At 35.2% G+C, this 17353-nt stretch overlaps 1 protein-coding gene across 1 annotated transcript in view; it reads right to left on the bottom strand.

Annotated features, from left to right (window-relative positions):
• ERBB4 (erb-b2 receptor tyrosine kinase 4) overlaps positions 1-17353 on the bottom strand; it is a 728717-nt gene that overhangs the window by 315258 nt on the left and 396106 nt on the right. Inside the window, exon 5 of the mRNA XM_060107375.1 lies at positions 2545-2663. Within this exon, the coding sequence (XP_059963358.1) occupies positions 2545-2663 (119 nt within the window). The remainder of the gene's footprint in view (positions 1-2544; positions 2664-17353) is intronic.

Genomic DNA, 17353 nt, shown 5'->3' with positions numbered 1-17353 from the left:
TACAAAACTATTTTTCTAATGTCAGTAAATACATCATCTACAGTTATTGATGTTCCAATTGCTTGGTATCTATCCACTGATTTCTAAACTGAAAATTGGTTTAAATTATTAAAGTTAGATAATAGTGAAAACTTATTTAAGCTTACCCTTATCCAAAGGGTTTATGTTGAGTCTTAGAGTCTGGCAGTGACAACTAAATCTCCATTTGTACAGGCTAGACTTTCCTTAAAGCTAGTTTGGAGAGTTCAGTGCCTTAAGTGATATGGTAAGTCCATTCATCACCATTGTATAGTGAGAAAATGTGATGGTCATTCAAACTGGACTTAAAGAAAATTCTCTGGCAGGTGACTAGTCAAGTGTAAATGTAGGGGGTACGATGCCAAAATGTAAAGAAGTAGCTATACTTAGCCCATAATTAAATAATATGATACCATTTCCTATATGGTCTTTTTCATAATGTCATACCATTTACTAAAAGTCACCAGTTCAAGTAAATTTGTTTCTGCTGACATATATTTGTATTGAGACCTCAATTTGTTAATATGTTCAAATGCATTTGAGAATGATTAAAAACAATTGTACCACCTAAGAGTTAGGTATTTGATATGAAAAGAGAACATATGTATAAGTACATAAAAACATGTGATTAGCAAAACAGGGGATGAACTAATTATTTTAATTTAACAATTTAAATATTCATAGGAATAATTTAGGTCTTGGAAGGCAAGCTAATGTGAACTCAAGCTATATTTTACATATCATCATAGATCGTATGTATGTTTATTAATAAGCACTAATTTATTGTTTCCTCAAAACATTTTCTTAATCAGTTGTTGTTTTAGCAAGCACTTTATCACAAACATGACAATTCCCTGATGATGGTCTACAAGATGAATAATCAGAACGAGATTCACTGATAATACATTATTCACTAAGATGACACTCTCCAGGAAGAATCTATTAAAAACCAATCTAGGAAACTCAGTAAGTTTTAATTTATGGGTATAAAACTTCATGTGTCCTCATAATTGCTTTACTAAGATATTTTATACAGTGTTGTGCACAGATTGCTTGGCAACAAAGGGACATAAGCCAGAGAAATCAAACAAGTTTACCTTCCAGACAGCATACAATACAACATAACTTACACCAAGGTATTGGTCTGGCATTCTTGAACATTCTGTACTAAATGCCAAAATGGAATCACTGGACCATTCCATAAAAGTAATGAAATGAGAATTCTGAAGCTCACTCAGCACTCTGCTTATTGTGATAATGGAACCATGAAAAAAATGCAGTGAAGCTTCTAAGTGAAAGTTAACATCAATTGTTGGTGTTTATTGTTGCTACTGTTTTGAAATTACTGTTTTGAAACACTTGTTCAGCATCGTCCAGATCAAGCTTCAATCCCATGTCTGGTGATAGGCAAGGGAAAGGGTCTCAGTTCAAGATCTGCTGAGCATCTTCTGTATACTTTTTTGTTTGTTTGTTTTGTTTTGTTATTCTTCTGTATACTTTTAACATTTTTCTTCTCTTTCCTTCTTCCTTCCTACTCATTTCTGCAATACACACTTTTGTTTCACTATAAAATTAGGATAGACAATAAGTTTCTTGTGACATTAAGAAAAGTAAGAAATTACTATGTATCTACATCATAAGAGCTATAATCTATAATTTGCTTATTTCCAGAATTAAGTGCCAAATTGAAAAAAAGACTCAGTTCTAAATATATCTGTGTATTCTCTGGATATTTGAGAGGGTAAAAAAGTAAATAAATTCCTGTGTGCATTTTTAGCAACAAAAATAGTTTATTATTTTATGATTTTTAGCTTAAAATGAAACTAATGCTCTGTGTGTATGAAATATCATTAACTATAGCTCACAGAATTGCCTGCATGTATTCAAAAGAATAGAAAGACCTTTATCAGGGATATCAAAATGTAATTAAAAAGTGGCCCCTACAAGCTATAAATGTTAATTTTGAGGACATAAAATTGTCCTCTTCTAAAATAAAAATCATACAGATTAGCATATAAATTGCTTTAAACATGCATTTGTAAATCTTATAAATCTTGAATAATATTAGCTTGTAAACAATATAAACTGTATAACAGTTAAATTCATAAATTTATGTGCTTTAATCTTGAAATTTATATTTGAGAAATAAAATGCAAGTGCCCCCACTCAAGACTTGACTCAATGATGCAACAACACACATAGGCAATCACTGTATATTCTGGAAGGATGCTGTTAGCTTTTTAAAAGATATCTCAATATGTTCTCCTTCATGTTGTCCAATAAACCTCACTCATAATATAAATTATAATCAGAAAGACATAATTCATTTAGTAGAACAGAACAATCCTAGTTAATTAATAGCCACCCAGTGAGGGAATGACTTCTAGGAAGTCAGAGCATCTTTCTTAATCCTAAAATGGCAAAATTTGGTCTTATCTTAATAAGATATTAAAGACTCAATGTGCCTGAGTGAAACCAGGATGGAGGGGAGGACCAGAGAGTGAAAGGGAGAGCTGCCAGACTTACAAAGCAGTCGGTGTCCTTAGGTCCCGAGCAGCCTCCAGCACATTCTCGGTGACAGCAGTCACTAACGTAGGGTCCGTAGCATCTGCCATCACACTGTTCTGCACAGACAGTCCTTGTCACTGCAGAAGACAGAGATAGGTCCTCATCAAAGTCAGCCACCAAGAGAAACTTCTAAGGGGATTTGGAGTAGCTGAGAAAAGCTGAGCCCTGGAGAAACAATGTACTCAACTGTCATTGACTCAGCTCAGCAAACATTTACTGAAGGAAGTCTTCAACTGATCAAAATTACTGCATAACACTCTTCAAAATTAATACATGAATTTGTTTTCTATATTCTTTCTTGTTCCAGCAAATACTTAAAGGCTTTACAAAACTCACACAACTTAGCAAGAAAGAATCAAATTTAGAACAACTGAATGCGACATTTAGGCAGGTTGTGAAGGATGGAGTCAGCAGTGAAGTCAACTTACAGTGTGCACAGTGAGGGCCTGCAGCGGGAGGTGTCCCCAGGAGTAAGTGCAAGATTTTTGGTAGTCAATGCAGAAAGGGGAACAGAAACTTTTACATGATTCACATTATATCATTCCTATCAGATACATCGATGATAGATAGGTGATAAAATGGATGTGTGACTGACAAATAAATAGGTATGTAGGGCGGCAGACAAAGAGAGATAGGTAATGGATCTGTAGTAGCACAACTGTTTCTATTCCTGAGATTTAAGTGAAATTTCTACTAAGATTTCTGAAAAAGGAGGGACTTGTGTAAAGAAGAGTGCAACACCACTGAAGAAAGGAAAGGATGGAGGAGGAAAAGAAGGAAGGAGGAAAGGAATAGAGGGAGGGAGGAAGATATATTCATAACAAACACAACAAAAACTTCTATTAGTTCTTTCTTATAACATCCTTCAATCCAAGCTGACAGCAGTATGTCAAGGTATACATTGGACATCAAAATTATAGTATTGAGGGACACATTTCTGCTTATCACACTTATTCCAAAGATATATTTTAAAAGTATTTAGAGAAATGAATTTTACAGCATATGTGTAGCACATCATTTCTTTGCTTCTGTATTTCCACTTCAGCCTTGTTTCTTCCCACCTTTTGAGTTCTTCAAAGCTTCCTTCACTGCTATTATAGCAAGACACCACTCTAGTGTTCCTCAGAGCTGGTCTTCACAATTTTCTTTGGGCTAAGGGCTCATATACCTGAATGAAATCATTCATCTCTACTTTGCACACTATCTATAGGTAGATAACATCAGATCCAGATCTGAATTCTCTTTTGAGATGCAACGTGTATTTCTAGGTGTCTACAAAAGTTCTAATTTAGATGTACAAAATGGAATGTATCATTTCCCCACCTCCACCATCGAGTATATCTCTCTTATTTGTTCCCTTACCTCAATTAATGATAGTACCATCCATCCAGTAGCTCAACTAAAATTTGGGGACATGTTTTCTATTTCTCCTTTCCCCTCACCCTCACTTCTCATACCTAATAAAAATCCCAAATACTAGCAATAGATGTTTATCATTACTGTCTTTCCTCTCTACTCTAACTTTGTTCTGAGACTTAGCTCTAAATTATTACATAGACTTCTAAAAGATTTCTCAGATCACAATCCTCTATGCCACTCTAAAAGTAATGATTTGAAAATATGGGCCACTGCATATAAATCAGTGTTGTTTCACAGTATGAAGCTTACTTCCCATCTCTGCACTAGAGGAGTAAACCCTTAACAAGAAATAAAAGTCCTCTATCAATTGACCACCATTTCTACGGGCATCTCTCACTACTCTCACCGTGATCTTCACATCCAGACAGAGAAATACCATTTGTTGGTCCCCAGTTCCTTTCATGGTACTCAACTGTAATTTTCACTGCCTTTTCACAATGCATTCCTTCATGATGAAAAGAACCGTATCTGCCTTCTCTGTCTAGCAAATACTCATTCATAAGATCCACTTAAGGTGCCATTTTGCTCTGAAACCTTTTCAGACACATCTCCACCCTGAGTTAATCTGACACACTTGCTTCTGAGCAAGTAAGCAGATGAATTAAATCTACTCATTAACTCTTCATATTCATACATGTGCTTACATTAACATTCCTATCTTTTAACCAATTGTTATATTTATTTAGATGTCCTAATTAGTAATTAATACCATATAAGGAAACACTTTTAATAGACACTTTTGGAAAGAACAGATTCAAATATAATTCCTCTCTTCCAGATTCAACAAGGCTCTTTTGATGTACTAAGAGTTGCTCATTGAAATGGCAGACATATGTTAAGTAATCAAATTACTAGATTTGAAGTCAGTGTTATCACAGGACAGTCTACTAATTTGCTTTTAGTTGACAGGCTTTGCTCAACTGGAAAATAGCATGAAGTGAGACAGCAATCACATCCTATAAATCATATCATGTTTTAATCCTAGACATATATGTCTAAGTGTTAATTTCTCTTTTTAACTCTAGGGTAATTTAAGATAACTATACAAAATGTTTCAATTTCTCTTTATTTATATACATTGGTCTTTCCTACTAAATGAGGAAATTAATGTATATAGTATTTAAAGAAATAACTATGATTTTATTTATCTATTTATTTATTTATTATTTACTTATTTACTTTTTTTTTTGGCGGTACACGGGCCTCTCACTGTTGTGGCCTCTCTCGTTGCAGAGCACAGGCTCCAGATGTGCAGGTTCAGTGGCCATGGCTCATGGACCCAGCCGCTCCGCGGCATGTGGGATCTTCCCAGACCGGGGCACGAGCCCGTGTCCCCTGCATCAGCAGGCGGACTCTCAACCACTGTGCCACCAGGGAAGCCCCATGATTTTATTTTTATAAATTATTTATTAAATGTTCATAAGATAATTTCTCTCATTGAGTACACTATTTAAATATAAAAACAATGTTAGAAAAAGAATCTAACATAGTACAACCTTAGGTTCAATAATAATTATTATACTGTGAACTTTTTTTTTCTTTTTTTTTTTTTGTGGTACGTGGGCTTCTCACTGCTGTGGCCTTTCCTGTTGCAGAACACAGTCTCTGGACGTGCAGGCTTAGTGGCCATGGCTCACGGGCCCAACCGCTCCACGGCATTTGGGATCTTCCCAGACCGGGGCATGAACCCATATCCCCTGCTTCGGCAGGTGGACTCTCAACCACTGCACCACCAGGGAAGCCTATACTGTGAACTTTTAAAACATGTATTCAAATTATTCAATCATATGTGTTGTCAACTATAAATTTTTCAAAATAGAAATTTCTTCCATACAGTGGTTACCTGTCTCACATTTTCTCAGGACATTTTGATGTTAGAGATGCCATTCCATTTCAGGAACATGAAAAGAAACATCCTTCTAAGTCATTATTTTTTAAAATTTTGATTTAAGATATTAAAAGGGAATTCTGGGATTTGTTTCAAAAGCAGTCTACGATTGATTTTTTTCAAAAGGTAAGATACATTTAACACTAAAAAAGCACTATTTGTTATCATAGTTTTCATATGCCTAAAGTTCAGTAAGCATGAAACATATTTAGAAATATTTGCTTGACAGATAATAAGTAAGCAAAAGAACAAAGCAATAAGCTTAATCTCTAAATAATGATGAGATGCTGTTAAGAAACATTTCTTCACATTGTTACGAGTTTTGTTTCCAGAAAGAAAACTTTCCCTTTGTAGAGTCTGTTTAATGGCACTTGCTGATTAATAAGCATTATTTAATATGAATTAAACACATCAAACTATAGTCATATTTTATTATGATGGAGACACAAAACAAAAAACAGGTCCTGAAATCAATGAGATAATTCACTTAGCCTCCATGGGAACATTAACTTATAATTGCTGCGGTTATTTTAATTTCCATCCTTGCTTGACTATTATTTCATTAGATTTTTTCCCCCTATATTTATTATCTTTTCTAAATTGCTTCATTGGGTACATTACAATATTTGGGTTGAATTTTTACTAGTTTGTTCTTTAGTGGTACATCACTAACTCTGATTGTTTAACATAAAAGATAAAACCTGGGAAATTAAAATGCTTATTATATTAGGGTCAGTAAATTTGGAAATGGGGATTCATTCAAAATATCCATGAGAATCAGATGGATATTGGGTCCTTAACATTTAAGGAACCAAGTATTCTGTAGTAGTAAAAGGATGCTGCTGAGAGAATACCTATCATCTCAAAAAAACTAAAGTATTTATAAGTAGGTTTATTACATCAGCATTTCACTAATAAAAACAAGGGCTTAATTACTTCTTAAAATATAATAATAACTACCCTTAAAGTTACTCCCTTAGAGGAAATTAATTTTATTTGAAGAACTTTAACAATTTACTAATCAAATATTTACTGTTACTTCTTAATCAAATATTTACTGTTACTTCTCATGAGTTACAATAGGAAAATGAGCATTCATAAATGATGCAAAACAGAGCACTGACATCACAGTGACTAAACAAAAGGACCTCTGCCCATTAAAAAACAAATGAGGTAAATTTAGGCAAAGCCTTTGCTTTTTCTTCCTACGTTTCACACCCGGCCCCTTTTTTCCTCCTTCCCATCCATTCCTCCCTCATCATCTCCTCCATCTTCGCACCCTCAGTGCCTTCTGCTTCTGTTCACTTCCTCTACCCAGTGGCTCTGAACTAGGCTTTCTATTAGATCATTGAACAGGATTCTTGCATCAGTGAAAATTTTGATTTAGTTGATAATCAGTGGGGCCCAAGATTTTCCATTCTAATGAACTCCCAGGTTACGTCACTGTCTACTAGTCCACAGACCTCATTTGGAGTAGCAGGATATAGAGTACTTTAAAAGAAAATGCCTGGGAATCACCTAATTCCTAATAAATCAAAATTACCTGCCACATTCTAGGATTTGATACTTTTAATAAGCTCCCCAGGTGATTTCCAATATGCAGTCTAGAGCTGAAAACCATTATTCTATCCAGTGAAAATGGGAAAAACTCTAGGTTATTTCCAGCATTTGATTGATTGACTAATTATTATTTGTCTGAGATTTAATCACACTGACTGTCCTCTTCCTTTAATTTCCTATTGGTGCTGTTAAGCCCTCTATCACTAATAGGGAGATTAAGCAAACACAACTGATGTGCAAGCAGGTAGGAAAATGTGGGAAGAAAAAGACCTAAAGTGGGAACAGAAATATTGTTTGGCTAATTCTGAAGGCAAAACTTTCAGATAAGTAAGAGACAGTCAGAAAACTGTTCCTTTCTCTTATCCAGCAGCTGTTTACATGACAAGTATCCTGAGCAGCCCCCAATTACATTGCTAAGCATATTTTAAAGCATGCTTATTTTTATTTCATTCTATTTCTGTTAGTATTCAATGACCTGCACCTCTATGCTGCCTAGATTATTTCTGTTTATTGACCAAATTTTGACAAACTGTGTCGGTGAAACACATTGTGTCCATTAAATAGATGGTACTTCAGTGGAATGGTTTTAGTGTTAGGCTGTTTTCAGTTACAAACTTGGAGGTTTGAGCAAGAAGAAAAATGCTTGGGTTAAAGCAGAGGTGATTTGGGTTGGATGTGAAGAAGTTATTGACTATTAGAGTGATAAAAACACTGTAATGAGCCCCTGAATGGGCTTCTTGAGTCTCTATTTGTCAGTATTTAAGGGAAATCTCTTCTGAATGCTTTAGACCTCCACTAAATTAAAGACAGTGGGCTTGATGAAATGCTCTCTAGAAGTACTCTCTAGTTCTACAATCTAATATTTATTCTTATGAGTCATGAAATTGTGACCATCCACCCCCCCACACCGCAAAATGAACGTTTTGGGTTTTGTAACATGCTTCTAGAAAGCTATTATCATCAGAATCGACTTTAAATGAAGCAAATAAAGCTCATAGACCATTCAAGAATATTACTTGCAGAGCATGCTGAAATGTGTAGAAAATCAGGTTTAATGACACTAACACTAAACTATATACCACTATTAATTTTCCCAGGAGAGACTAATTGGACACATCTGTGTGTCCAGTGCCTGAAAGACTGTAAGAATTACATAGAAATATGCCTGGTCCTCTTCCTACTTTCTGATTGAATAAGTGTAGGGAAGGGACCAGAAAATTCATTTTTTTTATTGGGAGCCCCAAGGTTTTCAGAAGTAGCCTTTATAAACCAATATTTTAATACCTCTCCTCTAAGATACTCTCTCCTTCTTATTGTGTGGCTACTGCAGGAAGGGTAAAGCATTTATTTAGATGGGAAGGCAGAGATGGAGATAGGTCTTAAACTGGACTGCTGCTTCCTATCTCACATTAGATCACAGAATAACTGACAATAATTGTTGCCACACAGAGTTAAGCCTCAGGTTACATAAATACTATATCCTGATCTGGACAGGGAAGGAATTTTGAATTTTAATAATTTAATATTTCATCAATTATTTTAACCAGTAGCATAAGGCCTAATGCATTGAAAAAAAGGCTAAGTAGAATTATAAAAACATATCTGGGCTTTCTAAACTACCACAGTTATACCCATTTTCACATCACAGAAGAAAATATAACATTATCTTTTATTTCTAATTAGTCTGGTGATATCTACTCCAAAGGAACTGACCATTCATACCATAAGGTGAACACCACTACAAGTATTATAATGGTTTAATCTTATATGCAATAACTGCTACAATTCACCTGAAAAACATGGCAGATACCTGCAAAGCCCTTACTGAAACTGACATTCAGAGTCAGTAAAAGTATGCCTAAATTTGGCAGCTACTAATCAGGTTTGACCCTTGTCCCAGTTAATTCCCTGGTGGCCCATGGGCTATGACATGATAATATTGCTAGTTATGTCAAATAGGAAAGAAATGTTGTCTAATCTATTCTTCATCAACAGCTGCTTTATTCATTTATTTAATGAAGTTTTATTCAACCTATTTTTAAAAGACATGCTCAGTGGTTCATTAAGGGACCTTAAAGCTGATTTGAAACTACCCTCTTGGACACCAGGGAAATTCTCCCTTATTAACAGGCTATTAACATCAACAAAGTTTATGAGTCAGGATTAAAAAAAAAAACAAACAAGAAAATGAAAACAATATTGCCCTATTATATGAACTATAAAAGTATTATTGAGGGTGTGAGTTTTTGCATAATCTTTCCAAGACACTATATATAGATTCCAAGATAATAAGGGAAGTGTATGAATTGGCATAATGAAACCATAAATAGTATTTAAAAATATTTTTTTACATTAGAATTGATGGCTACATCTTACAATACACAAATAAATGATATACTGGAAATAAAGTGATAAAAACTGGAATTATCTTATCATGGATGTGTCACAAACCAAAAAATGAGGAAAAGTTGACATTCAACTTTTCCAAATCACCTTGCATTATAGCAGACCAAACATCTCTATATCCAGACTTGATGAAAACGAACACACACACACACACACACACACACACAATCTGTTTTGCTTATCCTAGTTCCCTATCCAGAATATCAATAGACTGAAATAAAGACAATCTCTCCTACCCAGTATATATCTGGATGAGTTTCCTTCTGAAATTGGCCAAAAAAAAAAAAAATGCCAATTTTGTAATGAAAATAATCAGAAAATATTAAAATGGAAAAGACAGACCCTCATCAGGTAAGCAATGAATAAATATTTGTTGAACTAATGAATGATACTAGTCTAAAATTCTCATTTTAGAAGGAAGTTAAAATCCAAGTAAATTGACTTGCTCGTGGACAAATCCAAAATAATGCACATACATCTCTAAGAGATATCACTATCTCATCAGGGTTTTCCAGGCAATATCTAGTTTCTTAATATCACAGCAGAGCCCACATCTAATAATCAAATAATATTCATTTTGGAAATTAAAATACCAAACGATGCTCAAATGCAAGGTGAAATACTACATTTAATAGCACAAGAAAACTGGAAATTAGATATCCTCAGCTAAATCAATGTGCTCCTTTCTGATGTCAATTTTTTTTCATCCAAATACACACTCATTCATGCTGTTTCTGTCTCAGATGGAAGGATGTTCTTTTCTTGCTTTAGAATGTTCCTGAGCTCTAGATTACCCAGTCCATTAATATTCAAGTCCAAATTTTGCATTGCAAATTATTTATATTCTCTCATCTATAATCAGCTTCTTTCTTTACTAGCCATTTCTTCATGGCTAATAGTTGAGACTCTCATATTTAAAATAAAAATTTAAAAATAATCTTTTACCTCATGCTCTTCATTACCCTCAGAGAGCCAAGCATTTTTCAAGAGTCACTTATAACACTTTCTGATGTATCTCAAATATCTATCTCCAGCCCCTTTTCACAATCTCTAAATATCTCACCTTAGTTTCCAATTAGTAACTGATATTTATTAGGCACTTCTACTTGGATGAATAAGAAATACCTAAGACTCATAAAGGACATAACTAAGATTTTATTTCCATCCTCAATCCAGCCACAGCACTAATCTCTGCCTATAGTCTTGATCTCAGTGACTACTGCCATGGTTGACTTAATTGATCCAACTTCTAACTTGGAACCCAATCTCAAATTCTTCTCTTCTCTCCCTCACAGCCAAATAGGTTGGTTACCAAGCCTCATTATAAACTCTACTGTCTATTTCTTAAACTGCCTTTTTTTATCCTGTTTTTTCATGTTCTAAACTCCTGTTCTGCCTATCTGATGTCTACACATTCTTCAAAGGTCAAGTCAATAGAAATCCCTTTCTTAACCCTTCATTGAATCCCTTACCTAGGAGCCCTTACCTTGCATCCCCCTAAAGTTTGTTCTTGGTGATCTCATTTCATGGCATACAGATTTCTATTACAGCCCTAACCCCATTATGTAGTAATTGGGTACTTCTGCGACCATCTACATCATGAATACAGAACGTTGGAGGCACAAACCAATTTGTATTTACCTTTTATGTTCAAACCTTAGTACAGTACCTGACACTTTAAAAGCATCAATAGGGCTTCCCTGGTGGCGCAGTGGTTGAGAGTTCGCCTGCCGATGCAGGGGACACGGGTTCGTGCCCCGGTCCGGGGGGATCCCACGTGCCGCGGAGCGGCTGGGCCCGTGAGCCATGGCCTCTGAGCCTGCGCATCCAGAGCCTGTGCTCCGCAACGGGAGAGGCTGCAACAGGGAGAGGCCCGCGTACCGCAAAAAAATAAAAAATAAAAATTAAAAAAAAAATAAATAAATAAAAGCATCAATAAATGTTTGAGGATAGTCACACACAAGCCCATATGCAATCTATGGTGATGAAAACATCAGGGAGTTTCAAGGATACTATGCATTATTAATAGCTACTTACACAATAATATAAACCAATAATGTACATACATATATAGAGATAGAGATATTGAGATAACATAGATGATACAGATATAGACATAGATATATAGAGATGAATAACATATAGATAGATGACAGGTATATAGATCATACATATAGAGATAGATATACATATAGGAAAGGTATACATGTAGATATAGATATAGATAGAGTGCCAAAATAACACCATGTAGATAAATCTTCTTTGGGTGAAGTAGATCCTGACACATAGTAAGTTGGAAACTACTTTAATGATTCATATAACACTTTGAGGTTTCCACATTTGTTACTCTCTGGAGACAATTTAAGTATTTGCAATATTTATAATATATAAAGATTCACACTAATTATATATGAAGTCATTCAAATCAAAATACTGTAGAAAAATTGAGCAAAGACTATGAATAGAAAGTTTAAGAAAAAATAGAAATGCTCAATAATTATGTAAAAATGACATTTAACTTCAGCTATAACCCAGGAACTATAAATTAAATCAGGGAAATGTTGTTGTGTACATAATTCTTAAATGAAAAAAAAAATATCTAGTTTTCATGCAAGTTAAAGATTGGGCAAACTATTGGTGTGTAGCAAAATTGATACAAGATTTTTGAAGAGTAATTTGCTGCTAACAAATTTGTGTATGTAAATTCACATGTAACCAAGCAGTTTTATTTCTAGCAATCTGACACAGAAAAATGTGTACATATGGACAGATATGTATTTAAAATGCTCACTGGTTGTAATTGAGACTAATAGAATGTAACTTAATGTCCACTAAGAAGGAATTTAAGTAAATTACAGTTCACCCAGAACTTGGGAAACCCCTGCAGCACTAAATAAAGAATGAAGTTAATCTCAATCTGCTGAAATGAAAGGATTTTGAAAATATAATGTACAATGAAATAAAAGTGATAGAAGAGTAAATATAGTTTACTCATTTTTGTAAAACAAAATCCCAGAATTTATATATGCTTATGTGAATAAATAAACACATGAATATACACATATATACCAAACATTACCATAAAGTAATCACTTTATGGAAAAATGTAGGTTGGGGGGAATGGTGCTCATTGATGGGGATACATTTTCACTTTTAACTCTATACATTTGAGTATGACAAAAATTTTCCTAAAAAAAACTATAATATGAAATAATCTATGCATTTGGCAGAGCAAGTTAATTATCCCAGTGTTACAGATGAAGAAATTAATATTTAAAAAATATTTAACTAGCTTATCCTATGTCACATAATTTATTATAAAGTAGGGTTTTAAATTAATTTCCAGAATTGTATATATCTTCCTTAATATGTTTACATTAAAGAGCCACAAACAATAGGTGTCTAAAGACCAAAGGGGGTGAGGGTGGGAGGAACATATTTCCAAAAACTATTTAAAATACAACATGGGAGGAGGAACTAAGATGGTGGAGTAGAAGGACGTGCTCTCACTCTCTCTTGCGAGAACACTAGAATCACAACTAGCTACTGGACAATCATCAACAGGAAGACAGTGGAACTCACCAAAAAAGATACCCCACATTCAAAGACAAAGGAGAAGCCACAATGAGATGGTAGGAGGGGTGCAATCACAGTAAAATCAAATCCCATAACTGGTGGGTGGGTGAATCACAGACTGGAGAACACTTATACCACAGAAGTCCACCCACTGGAGTGAAGTTTCTGAGCCCCAAGTCAGGCTTACCAACCTGGGGGGTCTGGCAGCGAGAGGAGGAATTTCTAGAGAATCAGACTTTGAAGCCTAGTGGTAATTGATTGCAGGACTTCAACAGGACTGGGGAAAACAGAGACTCCACTCTTGGAGGGCACACACAAAGTAGTGTGTACACTGGGACCCAGGGGAAGAAGCAGTGAACCCAGAGGAGACTGAACCAGACCTACCGGCTAGTGTTGGAGGGTCTCCTGTAGAGGCGGGGGTTGGGAGGTTGTGGCTCACTGTGGGGACAAGGACACTGACAGCAGAGGATCTGGGAAGTACTCCTTTGCATGTGCCCTCCCACAGTCTGTCATTAGCGCCACCAAAAAGCCCAGGTAGGCTCCAGTATTGGGTTGCCTCAGGCCAAACAACCAACAGGGAGGGAAACCAGACCCACCCTTCAACAGTCAAGTGGATTAAAGTTTTACACCGGAGCAACAGTCAGCTCTACCCACCAGCAGTCCCTCACATCAGCTCTACCCACCAGCAGTCCCTCACATCAAGGTTCTTACATAGCCTCATCCACCAGAGGGCAGACAGCAGAAGCTAGACTACAATCCTGCAGCCTGTGGAACAAAAACCATATTCAAAGAAAGACACACAAGATGAAAAGGCACAGGGCTATGTACCAGCTGAAGAAACAAGATAAATCCCCAGAAAAACAACTAAATGAAGTGGAGATAGGCAACCTTTCAGAAAAAGAATACAGAATAATGACACTAAAGATAATCCAGGACCTCGGAAAAAGAATGGAGGCAAAGATTGAGAAGATGCAAGAAATGTTTAACAAAGACCTAGAAGAATTAAAGAACAAACAGAGATGAACAATAAAATAACTGAAATGTAAACTAAACTAGAAGGAATCAATAGCAGAATAACTGAGGCAGAAGAACGGATAAGTGACCTGGAAGACAGAATGGTGTAATTCACTGCTGTGGAATAGAATAAAGAAAAAAGAATGAAAAGAAATGCAGACAGCCTAAGAGACTTCTGGGACAACACTAAACAACATTCGCATTATAGGGGTCCCAGAAGGAGAAGAGAGGGAGAAAGGACCCAAGAAAATATTTGAAGAGATTATAGTCAAAAACTTCCCTAACATGCGAAAGGAAATAGCCACCCAACTCCAGGAAATGCAGCGAGTCCCATACAGGATAAACCCAAGGAGAAACACACCGAGACACACAGTAATCAAATTGGCAAAAATTAAAGGCAAAGAAAAATTATTGAAAGCAGCGAGGGAAAAACGAAAAATAAAATACAAAGGAACTCCCATAAGGTTAATAGCTAATTTCTCAGCACAAACTCTACAAGCCAGAAGGGAGTGGCATGATATACTTAAAGTGATGAAATGGAAGAACCTACAACCAAGCTTACTCTACCCCCAAGGATCTCATTCAGATTTGATGGAGAAATCAAAAGATTTACAGACAAGCAAAAGCTAAGAGAATTCAGCACCACCAAACCAGCTATACAACAAATGCTAAAAGAACTTCTCTAAGTGGGAAACACAAGAGAAGAAAAGGACCTACAAAAACAAACCAAAAACAATTAAGAAAATGGTCATAGGAACATACATATCGATGATTACCTTAAACATGAATGAATTAAATTCTCCAAACAAAAGATACAGGCTTGCTGAATGAATATAAAAACAAGAACCATATATAGGCTGTCTACAAGAGACCCACTTCAGACCTAGGGAAACATTCAGACTGACAGTGAGGGGATGGAGAAAGATATTCCATGCAAATGAAAATCAAAAGAAAGCTGGAGTAGCAATACTCATATCAGAAAAAAATAGACTTTAAAATAAAGAATGTTACAAGAGACAAGGAAAGACACAATATAATGATCAGGGGATCAATCCAAAAAGAAGATATAACAATTATAAATATATATGCACCCAACATAGGAGCACTACAATACATAAGGCAACTGCTAACAGATATAAAAGAGGAAATCGACAGTCACACAATAATAGTGGGGGACTTTAATGCCTCACTTACACCAATGGACAGATCATCCAAAATGAAAATAAATAAGGAAACAGAAGATTTAAATGACACAATAGAGCAGATATATTTAATTAATATTTATAGGACATTCCATCGAAAAACAGCAGATTATACTTTCTTCTCAAGTTTGCATGGAACATTCTCCAGGATAGATCACATCTTGGGTCACAAATCAAGCCTCAGTAAACTTAAGAAAATTGAAATCATATCAAGCATCTTTTCTGACCACAACACTATGAGATTACAAAAGAATTACAGGGAAAAAAACATAAATAACACAAACACATGGAGGTTAAACAATACATTACTAAATAACCAAGAGATCACTGAAGAAATCAGAGGAAATCAAAAATACCTAGAGAAAAATGATAATGAAAACACGAAGATCCAAAATGTATGGGACACAGAAAAAGCAGTTTTAAGAGGGAAGTTTATAGCGATACAAGCCTACCTCAAGAAACAAGAAAAATCTCAAGTAAACAATCTAACCTTACACCTAAAGGAACTGCAGAAGAAGAACAAACAAAATCCAAAGTTAGCAGAAGGAAAGAAGTCATAAAGATCAGAGCAGAAATAAATGAAAAAAAAAATGATGGAAACAATAGCAAAGATCAATAAAACTAAAAGCTGGTCCATTGAGAAGATAAACAAAATTGATAAACCATTAGCCAGACTCATCAAGAAAAACAGGGAGAACACTCAAATAAATAAAATTAGAAATGAAAAAGGAGTTACAACAGACACCACAGAAATACAAAGCATCCTAAGAGACTACTACAAGTAAATCTATGCCAATAAAATGGACAATCTGGAAGAAATGGACAAATTCTTAGAAAGGTATAACGTTCCAGACTGAACCAGGAAGACACAGAAAATATGAACAGACCAATCACAAGTAATGAAATTCAAAGTGCGATTAAAAATATTCCAGCAAACAAAAGTCCAGGAACAGATGGCTTCATAGGTGAATTCTATCAAACATTTAGAGAAGAGATAACACCCATCCTTCTCAAAATCCTCCAAAAATTTGCACAGGAAGAAACACTCCCAAACTCATTCTATGAGGCCACCATCACCCTGATACCAAAACCAGACAAAGATACTACAAGAAAAGGAAATTACAGACCAATATCACTGATGAATATAGATGCAAAAATCCTCAACAAAATACTAGCAAACAGTATCCAACAACACATTAAAAGGATCATACACCATGATCAAGTGGGATTTATCTCAGGGATGCAAGGATTCTTCAAAATATGCAAATCAATCAATATGATACACCATATTAACAAATTGAAGAATAAAAACCATATGATCATCTCAGTAGAGGCAGAAAAAGCTCTTGACAAAATTGAACACTCATTTATCATAAAAACTCTCCAGAAAATGGGCATAGAGGGAACCTACCTCAACATAATAAAGGCCATATATGACAAACCAACAGCAAACATCATTCTCAATGGTGAAAAACTGAAAGCGTTTCCTCTAAGATAAGGAATGAGACAAGGATGTCCACTCTCACAACTATTATTCAACATCATTTTGGAAGTCCTAGCTATTGTAATCAGAGAAGAAAAAGAAATCAAAGGAATACAAATTGGAAAAGAAGAAGTAAAACTGTCACTGTTTGCAGATGACATGATACTATACATAGAGAATCCTAAAAATGCTACCAGGAAACTCCTAGAGCTAATCAAT

This window comes from Mesoplodon densirostris, chromosome 8 (genome assembly GCF_025265405.1).
Source record: "Mesoplodon densirostris isolate mMesDen1 chromosome 8, mMesDen1 primary haplotype, whole genome shotgun sequence".
Taxonomy (NCBI): Eukaryota; Metazoa; Chordata; class Mammalia; order Artiodactyla; family Ziphiidae; genus Mesoplodon; species Mesoplodon densirostris.
Note: the sequence above shows the minus strand (reverse complement) of the source record. Positions and strands in the feature narration are given on the sequence as shown.